Source organism: Camelus dromedarius, chromosome 24, assembly GCF_036321535.1.
Source record: "Camelus dromedarius isolate mCamDro1 chromosome 24, mCamDro1.pat, whole genome shotgun sequence".
Lineage (NCBI taxonomy): Eukaryota > Metazoa > Chordata > Mammalia > Artiodactyla > Camelidae > Camelus > Camelus dromedarius.
The window spans coordinates 31,504,611-31,522,656 of record NC_087459.1 but is presented as its reverse complement, the minus strand read 5'-3'; the positions used below and the strand labels follow the sequence as shown (position 1 = coordinate 31,522,656).

Here is an 18,046-nt window from a genome sequence, read left to right as displayed (position 1 = left end):
TCCGGCTTATTTTTGTAGCCCGTTCTTCTGTTGTGGTAAAACAGACGTGACATTTACCATCTTAACCAGTCGTCAGTGTGCGTCAAGGAGCGCCAAGCACGTTCACAGTGTCGTGCAGCCGTCAGCCCCGTCCACCTCCAGAGTGTTCCCATCTTCCCAGATGGAGACTCTGCCCCTCAAAACACTGAGTCCCCCTCCGCCAGCCCTGGGCCCCCAGCCTCTGCTGTCTGTCCCTGTGGGTGTGACCCCTCCAGGGACCCCACACAAGTGGACCTCACAGTTTGTCTCTCTGTGTCTGGCTCATTTCACTTCAAGGACCACCCTGCTGCAGCAGGTGTCGGGACGTCCTTCCTGCTCAGGCCCGAGGGCACCCACTGTGCCCACCCCCCGTTTATTTATCCGTCTGTCCTCCCTTCATCTTCAGCCAAACCACGCTGCTCCCCCATGGATTCCTGGCTGGGGATGGGTTTCAGCGACCAAGTGCAAGGCTAAGGGCCCCCAGGGCGGTTCAGTTCGGTGCAGAGACTGTCGCTAGATTAGAAAGTGGGTAAATGGTGGGGGGCTGGGTGCAGGCACTCGCCAGGGCTGCCAGCGCCATCCTGTTTCGTCCCCTCCGCCCCCGGGCTTGGCGGCCAGGGCAGTTCACCCGAGCTGTTCCGTCTGCTTTCTCCGTTCATCACGGGCTCGGGCTCCTGCTCCCCTGTCCCCTCACCCCCTGGCACGTCCTCGTCTCTGCTGGTCCCTCCTGGGCCGGCTGCTCCCGGACCTGAGCTCCCTGGGAAGCAGGGGGAAGGGTTAAGCGCAAACCCAGCCCCAGGGATGAGGGCTCCCTCCCGGGGTCTCTGTCCAGGCCTTCCAGTCTGGGGTCCTGAGGCACAGGGCTGGGGAGGGGCGGCCGTGCCCCCGGGGTGGGCCTCCACTGACTCCGGCAGCCCTCCTCCTCGGAGGACACGCGGCCACATGGGTCCCGGCGCCGAGGCCGTGCCGACAAGGCTGTTCGTGTGGCAGCACAGCTCAGCCACGTGGGCGAGCCTCGCCCGCCTTTCCGTGAAGCAATGGTGGCAGGACGCACGTAGGGCCTCGGGAGAGCCCCGCTGCTGGGAGAACCTTCCAGAATGTCTTGGCTTAAAGGTCAGCTGCTCTCGCCACGCCGACCGGCCCGGCGCTGGTGCTGGGCCCGCCCTGGCGATGTGCCTGGACCCCCCGCCCTTTCTTCCCGGGACGCGGCCCTAAAGCTCAAAGGCCGTGGTTTGCCGACATTTGTGCTTAAATGCCAGGGTCTTAGTCCATCTGTCCTTACTTCTAGGGAAGGTTCTGAACCAAAAGGCAAGCCCAGCCCGGGTTCTGTCACCCAGCTTCCTTCCCTGAGAGGAGGCACTTCTGCCGCCCTTCCCCCGAGCGCAGAGGGGTGGTCTCGGCCCCGCAGCGTCGCCCCCGCAGATGGCCGTGGGCGCGGCCGGCCCCTGGCCGACTTCCCCCTGCGTCCCCTCGGGGTGGCTCCCGGAGGGAGCTTCCTAGGAGAGGGTGGCAGCCCTGGGCCAGCTGACCCCTGCTGTCGCCCCGCAGATCTGAAGAAGTACCGGCGCTACGAGGTGCTCATGACCGCCTACAACATCGTCGGCGAGAGCCCGGCCAGCGCGCCCTTGGAGGTCTTTGTCGGCGAGGCTGGTAAGCACCGGCGGCTCCACCCCACAGCCCCAGGCTTCGGTGCCAGGTGGCCGCCCCGCCCCCCTCGTCGAAGAGCACGTGGCCGGTGGGGCAGGGGCTCTGGGTCACTGCTGGGCGGAGGGCGGGGCCGAGGGCTGGGGTGTCCCGAGGGCCGGAGAGAGCAATCCACTCTTGTTGTTGAGACAGGGCTGGGTGACGCCGGGAGCCGCGTGTTCACCAGGACTTGGTGGTGGGGGTGGGTGCTGTCACCCCCATGGAATCTGGGTGTGCGGGAACAAGGGGGTGCTCGTACTGTGTCACCTGCCGTCCCTGCCTGGGCCTGGGCAGCGTCTTCAGCACCGAGTCAGCCTGACCTCCTGTAACAGCTCCATCCCGGGTCTCGGAAAGCCGCATGGATCCTTATTTGTGCCCTGGGTTTGCTTCAAGGACCGTCCCTTCTGCGGGGCTAGCTCACAGGGAGACGTCGTGGTGTATGTTGAGGTCAGAGTGTGCCTTTGCACACCCCACCCCACCTGGCCTCCTCGGAGCAAGGGCATCGCCTGCCCCGCTGACCATGGTATCTTCTGTGTCTGGCCATCAGCCTGGGTTTCTGCTCAGGTCCGCTGAGGACACAGACCCAGGCTTGTAGGAGGACGGAGGTTCTGGTCACTGGGCCAGAAACACACAGGTGACCTTTTGCAGTTTGGAGAGGCTATTTGCATAACCCAATCAGCAGCAGTGAGCGTCTAGCTTAGCAAGATTTCTCTGAAACGGGCAGTGTTTTCACATCGGCGAGGATAAACCAAATGAGAATCAGGGGAGGAATGGGGGTCACCTTGGCCTCTCTTTACACAGGAACCTGCCCCGGGGCGTGGGTCACCTGGAGCAGGCGGGTGGGGGCCTGGTGTTCCAGAAGGGGCTGGGCCTGGCCAGAGGGCCCCCGGAGGCAGAGGGGTAATGTGGAGGGGGAGGGGATGCAGCACGCACCATCTGTAAGAGCGGCTGCGCTGGGCCCTGGCTGGTCACCAGTAGGGGCAGTCACGCCGATGGGATCCACGAGGCGGGAACTGCCCGCCCGTTAGCCTGCGCTCCGGGGTCGGGAGCCAGCATCCAGGGGCTGGGCACGCTGGACAGGGAGGTAGTCCCAGGGGCCAGGACGGACATCCAGGGAGAAGGACTGGTGCCTGGGTGGGAGACCAAGTAGGAGGAGGGGCCGCGTCCGGCCAGCCAGGCGACTGTGGGCTTGTGGCCAGCTCTGGGCTCTGGTTCTGGATTTGGTTGGATGTTTGTCCTGTGGTGTGTGAAATACAGTCAACGTGACATCCGCTGTCCTCATCATTTTCGGGTGTGCAGCCGAGGCTCCCTTGTCCCCCTGGACAGGAGCCCGCCCGGAAGCAGCCCCCACTCCCCATCCCCTGCAGCTTCTCATTTACTTACTGTCTCTACCAATTGGCCTATTCTGGGCACTTCACGGACGTGAACGGTACCGTGTTTGTCCTTTAGTGGCTGGCCTCTCTCACCCGGGGTGCTCCCGAGGTCCCTCCGTGCTGGGGCAGGTGTCAGACTTCATTCCTCCCCGAGGGATAGCATCCCACCCTGTGCAGACACCTCCTTTTGTCTGTTCACCTGCTGGACACTTGGGTTGTTTCCACCTTCGGGTTTTGTGAGTAGAGCTGCTGTCCACATGGACGGAGCAGGTATTTTTCACCGGAGGCTGAGCCCCAGGGGGGCCCTGGCCCTGACGCAGGACGCTGGCAGCCCCCTCCCCTCCCCACAGAGTCCCTCTCCCCACCTCCTCCAGTGACATCACCCCCACAGTGATTCACCCCTGCCAGGTCTCTCGTCGTCTCGCCTCCTGGGCCCTTTATAACCCCCAGAAAGAAGAGAAAGCTCTACCCGTCTCACCCAAGGGTGGGGAGGGTGTGGGTACCGCCAGCCTCCCAGCCTCCGCCTCCGGGGGCTTATCCACACTCGCCCTTTGCATCAAGGTCTGGGGTCACCAATCCTGGCATCCGTGGTCTCCTCCTGGGACTGGAAGTGGCGGGGGTGGGAGTTGTGAACTGGTTCAAAGTGAGGGCTGAGACTCGTGGTTTCACCCTGGTTACGTGTGTATCTGGCACATCGCGTGCTTGTGTGAGGGGCTGTGAGAGAGGGCAGGGGGGCTCCCCGCCATGAGTGAGGGGCCAAGGCCAGGCAGTCCAGTGGATGAGGCCGGTGGACAGGTCCCAGGAGGCGGAGAAACGTCATAAACCAGCTCTGTCGTGAACCGGTGCTGCACACCATCAGCTGTGGAGTCGCCACCTGACACTTGGGCTGGGCTTCGCCGTGGTCAGTGAAGCTACGGCAGACACTGTTACGAATCGTTGATAACCCCTCTGATGCTGTCCTTAGGCTACAACGCCAGAGGCAGAAATCCTGGTTCAAAGGACGTAAACGTTTTGTACTTCTGGAAACCTTACACACGCTGACACCTGCCCAGCAGTGGCCAGAATGTGGGTCTCACGGGGTCTTCCTCTCCCCTCCACTTTTAAACCTTTCCTCAGGTGTTAGGTGAAAAGTTATCTCATTTTTGTTTCAACATAGGAGCTTTTAAGTTACTACTCTGTGGTTAAACGCCTGTGATTGTTCGCGATGATCTTTCTCAGGGATTTTTGACTTGATCCACAAGACCTCCTTAGATCTTGGGGACATCACACTTGGTCCCGTTTGTGGCACCTGGTTTTCCCTTTTCTCTTGTTAGTCGCTAATTTTATTGGCTTTAAACTCAGATCTGCTGCACCTCTGCTTCCCCCTGAGGAAGCCAGCAAAGGTTCGTACAGAATCTTCTGAACTTTCATGGTTTCACTTTTTCCCTTAAACTGTCCAATCCATCTGGACTTTATTTGGGTACCTGCTATAAAGTGACCTTTGGAACAGATTGCTTCCAGAGACGTTCCCTTCCCAAGTCATCTGCTGGATGACTGTTTCTTTGTGATAGATCTTCATCATGTTTTAAATTCCTGTATGCAGTCGGGTCTGAGTTCCACCACCGTCTTTACCGCCGCCCGGGGACCACCAGATCCCGCATTTACATCCCTGTATTACACATTCTCCGTACTTAGTAACGCTCATCCCATTTGTTCCCCTAAAGTTTCTCAGCCATTCTATGAACTTTACACTCATTTTGGCAAATTCTCACAGAAGCTAATTCTGCTGGGACTTTCACGAAAGTGTGTTCAACTCTAAGCTGGCGCAGGAGCCCTCGCTGTCTCCGCCCTGCAGGTGCGTCCTCCCCGGGGACTGGCCTGCCTCCTGCGTCTCTCGCTGGCGTCGGTGGGTGCCTTGGTGCACGTCCTGCTCATTGTTTGTCAGTCACTCCCCGCAGTTTCCTTGTGGTTGTTCTGTGAGCCCAGGTCGTCCAACAGCTCGTCCCCGATCAGAGTCCGGGGCTGAGGTCCGCCAGTCACGGGGGCACGCTAAACGCGGTCCAGCAGGAGGAAGCGCTTTCTCGGGCCCCGACAGAGGGAGCCGGGACCTGTTCTGTGTCCAGCGAGACACACTGCTGAGAGTTCAGCTCAGCAGCGGAGCATCCAAACATCGACCTTTGGCTCCACGACTTTCCCCAAGGGAAAACGGGCAGACACGGGAGCTCAGTATCTATGATTCTCCAGTCCCTTCAGAGTGGCATCTGGGTTGCTTTTGGTGTTTGCATTGCTTTGGAAGACAGAAAAATGTCTTGAAACTATTGGTTTGCTGTTTTCAAAAGAACTGAACGCTGGCTTGGGGCTGCGGGCCTTCCTGTCCCGCAGGTATCCAAGTTTAAACCGCCGTTGGCTGGAATGAGCACCATCAACCAGCTGCCTGCAGCGTTAGCCCCTCCGGCCCCCAGCCTCGGTGATGAGCGGGCTGGTCCTGGAGCCGCAAGTGAAAGCAGAGGGTTTCAGAGCCACCCTGAGACCATGAGTGGATGCAGAGTGAATGGCACTCGTCAGAGAGAAACCAGCAAGGCTTCCCTTCCCGCAGCTCTGGGGCCCCGTTCCTGGGGGTCTGCAGGGAAGCCCTCGTAGAACCCAGGCCGTGAAGTTATGGGAACCGCAGGTAGGTTCCTACTGTCCCGGCGGCCAGCGTCGCCTGCGGGCCAGCCGGCAGTGCTGCATGCAGATATGGATGTGGAGCCCTGCCTGTGCCGCCAGGAGCACTCCTGCCCAGTGCTGGCTGGCACGTGTGGGCACAGCCGCTGGGGTGGGACTGTGAGGCTGCCTCCTCTGATGCTTTGCCCTGATGCCCCGGCCTCCCTGGTCCTGCTCCCACAGCACACACTCTGTGAGCCACCGGCAGGGGGCATCCCCAGGGCCTGACCCAGGGCAGCGGGGCAGAGGAGGGAGAGCAGATGCAGAGCTTGGGAGAATGACAGGACACTGTCCAGGCCCCTTTGGCCTCCTCCAGGCTCTCTCCTGCACCCGTCATCCCAGGACAATGAGGACACCGGCTCAATGAGGCCCACATGGGGAATGAGGCAGCCGGGCCAAGCACCCATGTTGGTTTTAAAGCGCTCTGCAAGCACAGTGGGGGCGGCAGTGCTGAGCAGGGGCGGGAGGGGGAAGGGGACACCCCGATAGGGCCTCATTAACACTGGGGCGGGGGGTCAGGGACCACCCCACAAGTGTGAGCTGAACCCCAGTCCCCTCCAGCAGGGACTCATAGAAACCTCTGGAGCCACCATCTCCACCCCATCCCAAACACCCCCACTGAAGTGATCCTTCCTGACCCCGAATCTCATCCCATCACTTTCTGTTTCCACCCCTCAGTGCCCCTCATGTCTGGAGTGGGGAAAAAGAAAATGTGTTCCCAAGACCAGCCCATGGGCCCCTCCGGCCCTGCCCATCCTGCCCCCAGCATCTTCTCTGGCCACTCTCCAGACCCACCCTGAGTTGTTCAGGCCACAGTGAGCGCCGTCCGGTCCCCCAAACCCAGGCTCTGCTCCCACGCCCACGGGCTTCCTATGCTGGGTTACTGTCCTTCCTGGCAGACACGGGAGCCCAGGAAATGTTGGTGGGTAAGTGACGTTATTAATAGTCTCATTTCCATCAGCGCAGGAAGGTCATGGAGAATACTCCAGTGCTTTATTTGGAAGCAGTCCCAAACATCACACAACCCGGAGTCTGAGTCCTTGGCCAGACTCTCCAGAGCCCTGCGGTGTATCTGCTGGCCGGGGATTGAGTCCTCTCCGCTGAGCAGCCCCTCCCATTGCTTGGCGCCCGCTGGGCCCCTGAATGCGAGGAGACCCCAGTCCTACCCTTGGGCAGAGGGCAGATGACCTCACGTGGGGCCTCGGAGGGGCCGAGGCCATCCAGGTCCAGCTGTGTAGGGCGGGACCTTCTGCGTGTTACTGGGCTCACGGTGGACAGGAGTGGGGCTGGACTTCGCAGGGTGACCAGACCCTGCGTCCTGGGTGCCGCCATTCAGACCCATGTGTCATCAGGACCTACTCCAGGCCTCGTCTTTCTTCAACCCTGACGCTCCACCCCAAGGGCTGTCGGGAGCGCCCCGGGGTCTGAGCAGAGGCCCGGAGCAGGCCTTGGGGGAGACCCCGCCCCACGGGCACTTCCCTTGTCTTGGTTCACAGACTCGCCGCATCCAAGCAGTGCAGGGCTTGAGGTTAACCCCTCTTTACAGGTGAGAAGGCCAGCACAGAGGCTTCCAGAAGGTTCTCCAGGAATGCGCGTCTGGTCAGGGGCCCCGGGACACACCTGTGTGGCCACTTCATCTGAGGCAGCTGTCTGTCTCTTAAAGAGTAAGGCCCCTCCGGAATCGGCATCCGAATGGAGACACAGGGCTCAAAGATGTGGGGAATCAGTGGGTTGACCATGAAAGCCTTCGTCGAGCAGGGTTCCAAACCAGCCCTCGGCCAAACCCAGCCAGTGCCAGCTTTTACGAATAAAGTTTTATTGAGATGCCCATTCACTAACATACAAAGGCAGAGTTGAGTTCTTGCAACAGAAAGAAGCTCAAAATGCCATTGCTGGGTGAAACCAAGTGGCAGATTTGTTCAGCAGTGACCTGTATCGTGGAAACAGCTGTAGGAAGAATACGCCAGTTCTCATGAGTCGGAAGCTCTCTGGCCTCCACCTCCTTTCCTCTTGAAACCACTGTTTTTAAAACGCAGCGTCTGGTACTCAGCGGCCTCAGGTGGCAGCTGCCGTGTCAGACCAGACGGGGAGGCAGCCTGCCCACTGCTGTGCCTCGCTGTGCCCAGTCCTGGCCCCGAGCACCCCTCGTTCTCTCCACACCCATAAGCAAGCGCCCTGCCCTGCGCTGCCGGCACCGGGGCCAGAGCCACACACGCTCCTGACTGCCCTGCAGCCCTGTGACTCGGCCAGCGCAGCTCCCAGTAAGAAGGCCGGGAGCTTACCTCGGTTCTCCTGTGCTCACTCGTGGGGCCGAGCCCACCGCTGGGCCTGGGCTGGTGAAGAACACATGTGGACCTTCACAGAGGGTTCTCGGTGGAGCACCTCAAAATCCAGCATTTTCGGCAGAGGCTGCAGCAAATCCAGCCTCTGGAAGCCCCGAGCGTGCAGGCTGGGCCTGGGCTGGGCGCCCTTCCTGGAGGAGCTCGCACCCGTTGGGGTGTGTTAGCTGTCTGCTGCTGCGTAAGGAATCACCCTCGTGCGGCTGCTCGGGCCACACGTGCTGTTACCTCTCAGCATCTGTGGGCCGCGAATCCAGGCCTGCAGTGCACTGGCGGTTGTGGGTGGCGGCCTCTCCATGGGTCAGAGCTGGAGAGAGGGGCAGGGGTGCCAGCAGGGGCACCAGCGAGGACTGGGGGCTCGGGCTCCCGTCGCCTCCCTGCAGCGCTGCCACCACTGCGTCCGCCCACCCTGCTTGTCAGAGGCAGGTCGCGTGCGCAGCCCCCCCTTGGAGGAGGGTTGGCCGAGGGTGCGAGTACCGGGCGGGGTCCCTGGAGCCGTCTCCAGCATCCATGGTGACACACCTGGGCTGCTCTCAGTTCACAGGGAACCGTGACGGGGGACGGACACTTACATGTGTCGGCACACGGTGACACCTTGTCTCTACACGGACGGAGTCCACCTGAGAGCCGTGCCCCACCCCCCCTCGGGCGAGTCGCTGGAAGTGAGGTCACCTTGGGGTTGGCCTTGGAGCAGGACGCCTGCCGGGGCCGTGCTCTGCCTCACAGGACCCCTTCCGCTTCGTCTCAGAAGCCCTCTAAGTCTGCTATTGTCTCCAGTTTTACAGACCGGAGCTCAGGGAGATTGAACCAAGTCCCGCATCCCGCAGGCTGAGCCCAGATCCCAAACTCCCCGTCCAGCTTTTACTGCGGCCTTGTAGCTGTGGTTTCTAGAGCCAGGAGTACATAGCATTGATTTTCTGGAAAATCATTTTTGTGACCAGTTTCCTGATTTTTCTTGTTATGCTTCCTTGGAGTCTTTTTTTTGGTTCTGGCTCTGCAGTGAGGGGTGCGAGGCAAGGAGAGGGGCTGGAGCTCGGAGGAGGGGATGGCGGCAGGGGTGAGAGGCCGCTGGTCTGAGGAGGCTGCTCCAGGGACCAGAGGCCCGGGACTGAATTTTCCCGCCGTGCCCCGCCCTGGGTCTGCTGGGAGGGAGGGAGGGCTCACAGCCAGGCAGCCTGGGGCTGTGGGAGCCTGGACCCACACCCCTGCTGTGAGCCCTTGGGTCGGTTCCTCGGTCTCCCTGGGCCTTAGTCTCCCCACTGTGTCGTGGGGCAGTGATGGTGCCCACCTCCCGGGTTGTGAGGGTGAGCGAGCCCGTCGTCGGCGTGTTCGCATCCCCCTGATGGGCCGGCGGGTTCCAGCAGCTGCTGCACCAGATGCTGCGTCTTCAGGAGTCCTGGCGGCTTCTGGAGAGATGGGGGCTTTAGGCTGAGAGAGGGTGACGCACGTTCATCGCGGGCTTATCAGCGTGGTCTCACCTTTGTCTGTCATAATCTTCATTAAAAGCTACTTTGTAACATCAACGGAAATGTGCCTTTGGGACCCGAAGTTCCTGCAGGGGGGGCTCGCAGCCACCTGGCCATCCTGAGTGACCCGGCCTGGGCCCTCCTGTTTGGTGGTGGCAGTGATCGCCTGCTTTCTTCTGGGGGGGCTGTGCACCTGCTCGGATGTGGCTCCTTCCCGTTCCCTTGGGATTCCGCCCCCTCCTTTCCCTCACCGAGTCCTGCTCGTCCTGCAGCGCTTAGCCATGCCAACCCCCTTCTGTATCGAGGGGCCCGGGGCTGCACCTCACCTGACCCAGAGTCCCCTCCCGCAGGTGTCCCTGCTTAGGGGAACAGATGTGTTGCATAGTCTGCTGAGAAGGTAAATCACGTTGAGAATTCTGTCTCCTACTTGCTTTGACAGGAGGTAGGAAAGTGCCAACACCTGAGAAACGTTGATGTGATTAAAGTGAACCAATGATGTATCATCTTTTAAAAATCATTTAAAGAAATACTTATTTCATTCTAGTAAAGCATTAGTAACAATCCTCAAACTATCGGTTAAAAACGTGCTCTGCCCAAATAATGAACCGCTGGTTACAAAAGGCGGAAGTGAAGACCCAGCGTGGGCTGGCCCGGTCCAGCGCCGGCGGGCGCCCGGCGGGGCCTCGGTGGCTCCGCGCCCACCTGTCTGCTGGGACCCGGCTCCCCTGTCCACTCCCGCCCCTCCCTTCCCGCCTCCCACGCGCGCTTGTCCCCGAGCCCCTGGTCGCACGGCGCGCCCTCCCCGTGACTCGAGAGCCGCCTGGGTGTCGTTTTCCAGGGAGGAGCGCGCGTCCCTCGGCCAGAGCTGAGCTCTCGTGACCCTTCGAGCCCGTCCTCACCTCACTCTCCCTTGACCCCTGATTCCTGTGGCCCGTCTCCCCTGTTAAATTTGCCTTGTATCTGCCCCCCAGCCCCCAGTGCTGTGCCGAGGGCCTGGCTGAGATTTAGGACAATTTCAGCAAAATTACACTGTGACAAATCAGCCCCGGGTCTCAGTGGCTTAAACACCAGCCGGGTGTTTTCTCTCTCGCGTTCCTGTCCGTCAGGGTCAGCTCCGTCTCCCATGCCCCCTGCCGTCGTCTCTCCCCGATGCAGACTGACCCGCTGGTCTGGTGGTGGTGGTAGGGGCCACGGAACACTCCAGAAGCTTCTGCTGGGAAGCGGCCCACGTGCCACTACTGCTCCCCTGTCATCATCCAAACCTGAGTCAGAGGGGGGACGGTAGCCCTCCCTTGGGAGGGACTGGCCACAGGGCGGGTGGGCGGCCCTCCCAAGGCAGGTAGGGGTGTTTTGTGAAGGGTCATTCCCACGGATGGGACAGTTCCTATGGCACAGAAATTTCTATGTTCTCCCAGGTTCCACTGTTTACCAAATGCCTCTGCAGTCTTGCTTCCCGCCCGTCCGTGGGTCGAGTGCTCTGGTGTCTGTCCAGCTGCCTCACCTGTCTCAGAGGTTCTGAAAGGCTGGTGTCTGAGGGGCTGCGGCTCAGGACCACCACGTGGCTTCTGGGGGACACGGACATAGGGGGCCATGAGCCAGCACCGCCACCCCCAGCAGGTTTACACATAGACGGGGCAGACACCGTGTCCTGGTGACTGCTTCTGGATTCACTGGTGCCTGATGGCTGTGTCAGGGGCAGCGAGCCTGCCCTGGGGTTGAGTGGGCTGGACAAAGCGGCCCTCGCTGCTCTGTGGGACTGGCCCACCAGCATCCAGCCCACAGCACCCAGCTCTGCAGGGCCTCCCCGAGCACTCAGCCAGCATCCCAGAAGTTTCCAGAAATCTCTGGAATTCACTACCGCCATCAGGTGCAGAGAGCCTCTGGAGGTCCCAGAAGTCTCTCTGTCATTGCCTTCGCAGGCCCACCTCCAAGGTGGCAGGAGCGGCCCCCGAGGCCCACGGATGACAGCTGTGTCCCAGCATTGTCTGCCTGGACCTGAGACGCCAGACAGAACCCCCGCTCTGACCCTAACCCCGCAGCCTAGCTCCCAGCGCCGGCCGCAGGCCGTCCGTCCGCACATCAGCAAACACCAGGGACCACTGGGCTCACGTGCTCTTTTAAACTAATTTCACACATTTTACAAAAGCATCCTGAGCCAATACTGTGTTGGCCGTACACCACCAGCACCAAGGTGGGAGAACAGGAAGGCCACGATTCCTCAGACGCTCCTGCGGTTTCCAAACCGAACAGGCTCCATAGCAAGCAAGAACTGCGTCCGGGGCTGTGAACAGAGGCCCTCCCCGCAGGTCAGCCCTCCTGTGGGGGTGGAGGCCCAGGGGCTCTCAGGACCGAACCTCTGTGGTTGCTGTTTTCCCTGCTGTGTTTTCATCAAAGACGTCTGTGTCAGCTGCAGTACATTTACGGCAGAAAGACGAGGTGCCGCAGGAGATTGGGGGCGGGGACAGCAGCACGTGTGGCTCAGCTGCCCAGGACGGGGCCAGGGGGCTTTGCCCAGCATGTGTTGACCCCAGTGTAGAGGCCCAGGGTCCCCGAATTCTGGGGGCCACTGGGAGCTCGTGGACACGCAGGTTCCCGTGGACACTTGCACCCCGAGCATGTCTCTCTCCCACCGAGCGTCATGGGCCCTGGGATTGGCCGCGCCCTTGAGCAGGAAGCCCTGGGGGTCGAGGGGACCACACACAGACGCTCCCCACCGCCCACCAGGGTAATGGCTGCGCTCAATTTTGCTTTCGCGTTTTAATTGTACGACAGTAATTTTGCGATGGAGTTGCCGATGGCAAACATACAAAGACATTAACTTTATTTATGTTTTGGATTATTAATGTGGCTGTTAAAATTCCTCCAGTTAGTTTTGATTGAATTGTTTTTTTGTGTGATTCTGTTGTTTAATGGAGCGGTAAATAAGAATTTCTGATAATGAGGCCGAGCATCTGCCGCAGCAACCTGGTGTGGGCTATTAACATTTCCATTAACGGCAGGGTGGGCAGCGGCTACACGGGCACCACACAGTTAGAGCAAAATAAATAGTCAGTGTCAGGCCGAGTGGGTGTTAATTACTGTTTTATTCCCTGTTGGGGGGAGAGAGGGGAACGTGGGGAGGGGAGGGCGAGGGGAACGGGTGACTCTCGAAGGTCATTCTCTCCCCAGGAGCCGTCTCCAAAGAGCACGTGCTGGGCTGTCTCCCTCTGACAAGGACTGTTTGATCGGTTCCATTTATGGTCCAGAAATAGTCTCAAGTCAAAAGGCAGCTCCCAGGCCGCAGGCAGGACTGCGGGAGGCGAGGATGGTGGGCTGGCGCTCTGCCTCCCGCGTCCAGGCCCCCGACAGCTCCATGGCGCTCCCTGGGGTCCAGCCCAGCATGGATTTCAGTAGGGAGCCCCCAGGTGGGAGGAGGGAGCAGCTCCCAGGAGGCAGAGGACAGACCCCTGCAGGAGCGCCGGGCAGGGAGAAATGCCCTGAAATGTACACGTGTGTTTGTGGGGTTCCCAACTTCCCAGCGGCTGCCAGCCTGGCGACAGCCTCAGTGCCCCGTCAGCCGCCTTTCACCTTTTACGGGCCCAGTGTGGCCTCACTGACACCAACAGAGCACCCGGGGTCCCCCTCGGGGTGGGAGGGAGGGAGGACCAGGGAAGCCTCACTAGGGAGCGTGGAACCGGGAAACCTGAGCTCCGTCCCAGTGGAGGGGCAGCCCGGTGTCTGCAGACGTCAGCTCCCCCTGGAAAGGCGCTTCAAGGTACCCTGGGACCCTGAACTTGCGGTGGGAACACAAATGCCTTTATTTTCTCCAAGTTCCCTCCGGAATTTAGCGTCTCCCTCATTACGAATGTGGCCACAAACCACCACGGAGTCAGCAGGCCTGTGGCCCTCAGCGTCGGCCCTGGGTGTCCCCTCCGCGTCCAGGTTGTTACTGAGACCTTGGCCGCCCTCTGCTCATCGCACTCGGCCTCACAGCAGTCGCTAGAGCAGCTCTGAAGCCTGACTTCAAGGCTGTCATGAACACCTGGGCTATTATGTCACACCTTTGTTTGCAGACGCTCCGCTGTGGCTCAGTGTAATCGTTTATCCTTGTGAGTCTCCAGATTTTGTTTTATGCATTTAAAGACGTGGTTCGAAGGAGGGTCTGTGGTCGTCCCCAGCATGAAGGCCGGCTGGGCCTGGCAAGGTCTCTGGTCCGTCCTGGGACTGGGAGCCCCGTGTGTGCGGACGGACTTCTCAGCCCCGTTCCTCTCTCCGCAGCCCCGGCCATGGCCCCGCAGAATGTGCAGGTGAGCCCGCTCACGGCCAGCCAGCTGGAGGTCACGTGGGACCCACCGCCGCCCGAGAGCCAGAACGGGAACATCCAGGGCTACAAGGCAAGGCTCTGCCTCGCACGCGGCCTGGCCCTCCTCCCAGGTCACCCCCAGGGCACCCCCAGGGCACTCCCAGGGCAATTCCAGGCTACAGGAGCTCCCGAGGGCTCCGGCTGGGACCTGGCCGCACTGCACCGCAGTTCACTCGGCCCTTCTGTCTCCTGTCCTGACTCATAGCCGACCCTCTGCCCGCAGAGCCGGGGGCAGCGCTGAGCAGCCAGAGAACAGCTTAGCATCCTCCTGGTTCGCTGCGTGGCCACTCCCTCCCCCTGCACCCCCCCCAGGAGTCCCCACCATCTCTGCTGACTGTAAAAGGGAGGCGCTGAGGAGAACAGATCCCCACCCCGGCCCCACCCTGGGGTCACTACCGCACACGGCCTGGGTCTCTTGTGATAGGTCTAGGACCTGGGTCTCCTGTGGTAGGTCCAGGACGGGCCCAAGAAGTTGCATCTGTAACAAGTTCGCCCAGGGCATCTGGTTCCTGGAAACCCCACTCGGAGAACCCCCCCCCCCAAACTGTTAAGATTCCGCATCAGCTAGACATTATTGCAGGGGGAAAGGGAGAAGGCAGCGGGCCGTTGGATGGGAGCGTCAGGTGACGAGCACAGCGCTGCTTTCCCGGGGGCAGGAAGCTCTTTCCAGCGTTCCACCTGTGAGACACGGCTGCCAGGGGTGCTCGGACCCCCTGAGACCAGCTCAGACCATCCTGAAGCAGACAGCCAGTGCCGCCCCCTGAAGCTTCCCTGTCCCCCCCTAGAGTGCATTTCCTTGTCTGGGCTGCGGAGCCCACGTCGATCAGTCACCAGGTTCCGTGGGCTAGCCTGCCCTGATGACTGTGGGACCAATTAACTGCCCCTTAAAGATGATCTTTATAGGTGTTTTATGAAAATAAACAGCTTCCTCCGTGGCAGGGCTGCCGCCAGGATTAATGAGGTGACGGGAAGCCCCGCGAGCCCGGGGGCAAGGTGCTGTTTGTGTGCGTCCCAAACACATTTCCTAATTTCCTAATGATAGACACACTGAACTTGGATACTGAGCTCAAGTCAGGAAGGCCAGTTCTGGCAGAGTGTCTCATTTGGTCCAAGAGCAGAAGCTGGACTGCGTCTTGCAGGTGACATAGGCGATGCTCCCGGGTCAGGGCACTGCAGCCTGGCCAGACGTGTGGGCGCAGGAGAGCTGGCCCAGGGCTCCGGGCGGCTCCGCGTGCGGGCGAGCTGCCCCAGCGGCCTGGCCTGGTTCCGGCCTGCAGTGCCAAGGTGGATCTGCGGAGTAGTGTTGTCTTTGGGCAGCCTGGCTGGCGCTGGCTTGGGGCAGTGGTTCTCGGCCAGCCGTCCGGGGGAGCAATTCTGATGACTTTAGAAACCTTCTTATGCGGGCATCACCTTCACCATGAGCTCGTAAGAACCAGACAAGAGGAAGTGGTACCCGGGAGACATGTGGGCCGTCCCAGCTGTGCTGAGCCCAGCGTGGCTCGGCTCCACGTTGCTGTTGGTTGTCTTAGTGTCCAGAATACTGGACCACATTGATCAAAGCCTTCGATGTCGGCTTTGTCCTTTGAACAGGTTGGAGCAGGGCATAGACATGACTGGCCTCCCTTCTGCCCAGTGGGCCAGGGGAAGGGCAGGGGCCCGGAGGCCAGCTCTGTGAGAGGACAGGCACTTCACTGGCCGCAGGAAGAGACGCCCCTTCCATCCTCAGACCCCATCAGGCAGGGCTCAACCTCTAGAAGAACAACTCAGAAATGCAAATCCTGACCCCCAGGCAATGTTAGCAGCCTCCGGTCTCCGTCCACCCTGACCTTGACCTCAGCCGCCCCTGACTCTGCAACACATACCTGGCCCCGGGAGCAGTCGGGTCCTCATGGCACTCAGCGGCCCCCTGTCCTGCAGACCGGATACAGAAGGGACGCTGTCCCCGCACCCCGCCAGCCTCCAGCCTCCTGCTCTCTCCGACAGATCTACTACTGGGAGGCAGGCAGCCAGAACGAGACGGAGAGGATGAAGGTGCTGTTCCTGCCAGAGACCACGGTGAAGCTGAAAAACCTCACCAGCCACACCAAGTACCTGGTCAGCATCTCGGCCTTCAACGCGGCGGGAGACGGTCCCCGGAGTGACGCCCGGCAGGGCTGCACCCACCAGGCCGGTAGGACAGCAGGGTGTTCCCTCCGCGGCCTCTGACGCGCCTTCTGTGAGCGCTGCCTGTCCTGTCCCCCGACCGCGGGGAGCTGGGGATTTCTGGGTTTGATTCACGTGGTTTCCCTGGGCCTGGCCTCGGCCGCGTGCCCGGAGCTACTCCATACATGTTGGCCAGTGTGAGCGTGTGTCCTTCTCTGGAGCCTCCAGGGCAGCGAGGGGCACAGGGCTTCACATCTGCTCCGAGGCCTCCTTCCCAACCATCAGGGCTCCTCCCAGCCCCCGGGGGCGTCTCCTCGGGGCTGCACAAAGCGGGGTGGGGGGCTCTCATACTTTGACGTGTTGAGCCCAGGCCACAGCATGGCCGTCCCCCGGGGCCTCAAGGCCACAGAGCAGCCCTGGAAGTGCTCACCAGCCGTCTCTGGGCACCCGCGCCAGGCGGGTCTCCGGGAGTGGACGGGCTGCTCTGCCAGCCGTCCCGTGGCCTGTGGCCTCCTCTCCACCACCGTGTGTGTTCTGAGCACATCGCTCACTCTCCGGGTGACCCCAGAGCTCCCTCGGGGCCTGGAGGGCAGTCTGAGGGGAACCAGGTATCCCAAGGGAGCGGAGGCAGGGCCTGGGGTCCGGGGAGCCCTGAGGCACTTCGTAAGATCCAGGGAGCGGAAGGCCGGCACAGTGAGGTTAAGGAACCTGGGAGGGCGGAGACCCACCCCACTCAGGGCTCCCCAACACTCTGGGGGTTCAGCCGACCACCAGCCTTCCTAGACAATTCACCTTCTGGGAGCATGAGCATCTCACTTCCCGTGAGACGACCGCCACCAGGCTGCAAGGAGTGCGTCCGCGGGGCCTCGGCCAGCAGCCTGAAAGGGGCCGCCTGTGGGCTCTGAGCCACAAGAGTGTGGGGGCCCTCAGGGCACTGTGGCCCTGGCAGGTCATGGGGCCAAAGAGCCTCTGGGACTGGGGAGAGGGCCGAAAGGGGACAATCAGGGAGATCTGTGGGCATCTCTGAGCTTCGAGGGGACCCAGGCTAGAGAGGAGTCTGTCCCCACTCGGGCCAGGGCAGCTCCAGGTGGACGGGGGCTAGGGGCAGGCTCCGCAGGCTCCCCTCTGCGTCTGCTGCGAACGTTTTCCGACTCAGGGTGGCTTGTGAGAGACAGGCTCCCCCGTTTCCAGACCAAGCGGGACACTGAGGTAGCAGGTGCCCATGAGATTCCAGACAAGGGTGGGGGAAGGGGTGTCCTCTGAGACCTCCAGGCCCCCAGGAGGGGATGGGGTGGGCAGAGCCTCGGCCATCGGCCGTCACAGAGCCCGGTCCCCCCAAGAAGAGCAGGCCTGGGGCCCCTGGGACCCTCCGCAGGGCTTAGAGAATGGAGCTATCTGCATTTCGCTTTCCATTTCCATCTATTACTCATTTTTATGCCTTTGTCACTGCATCTCTCGGGCTTCTTTGTGTTCGAACACCGTCGTTTTCTCCGCTCTTCTCGGGAGGGTCTGAGTTTCTGATTGATCCCGGGAAGTTCGGAAATGATCAATAAATCTTTCCATCCCAAGGCGCTGAGGCTTTACTGAGTTGAAAATAACATCTAATAACATCTTTACTCCGTGGGGAGGCGCAGACACGGACGTAGATGGTCTGTAAAGCAGCTTTCGTGCAGGTCCTTTCTGTCCTCCTCTTCCAGCTCCTGGGGCCCCCAGCTTTCTGGCGTTCTCAGAAATAACCTCCACCACGCTGAACGTGTCGTGGGGTGAGCCGGCGGCGGCCAACGGCGTCCTGCAGGGCTACCGAGTGGTGTACGAGCCCTTAGCGCCTGTCCAAGGTGAGCCAGCCGGGGAAGGGGGGCCCACAGGTGCACGGCACTCAACAGTCTAGCAGCGAGGCCCAAGGCAGAGCCTGGCAGGGCGGAACCAGAACCTCCACGTCCTGGGTTCTTATGGGCTCTCTCCACAGGCCCCTGCCCAGTCTCTTTATTCCCCAAGACACGG

General features: G+C 61.0%; 1 protein-coding gene across 3 annotated transcripts in view; it reads left to right on the top strand.

The window, feature by feature from the left end:
- The window catches only part of SDK1 (sidekick cell adhesion molecule 1), a 451,634-nt gene that overhangs the window by 400,275 nt on the left and 33,313 nt on the right, over nucleotides 1-18,046 (top strand). For all 3 annotated transcript variants that reach the window (XM_064478731.1, XM_064478730.1, XM_064478729.1), the window contains 4 exons: nucleotides 1,567-1,668; nucleotides 13,819-13,934; nucleotides 15,887-16,073; nucleotides 17,743-17,880. In XM_064478731.1, the coding sequence (XP_064334801.1) occupies nucleotides 1,567-1,668; nucleotides 13,819-13,934; nucleotides 15,887-16,073; nucleotides 17,743-17,880 (543 nt within the window). The remainder of the gene's footprint in view (nucleotides 1-1,566; nucleotides 1,669-13,818; nucleotides 13,935-15,886; nucleotides 16,074-17,742; nucleotides 17,881-18,046) is intronic.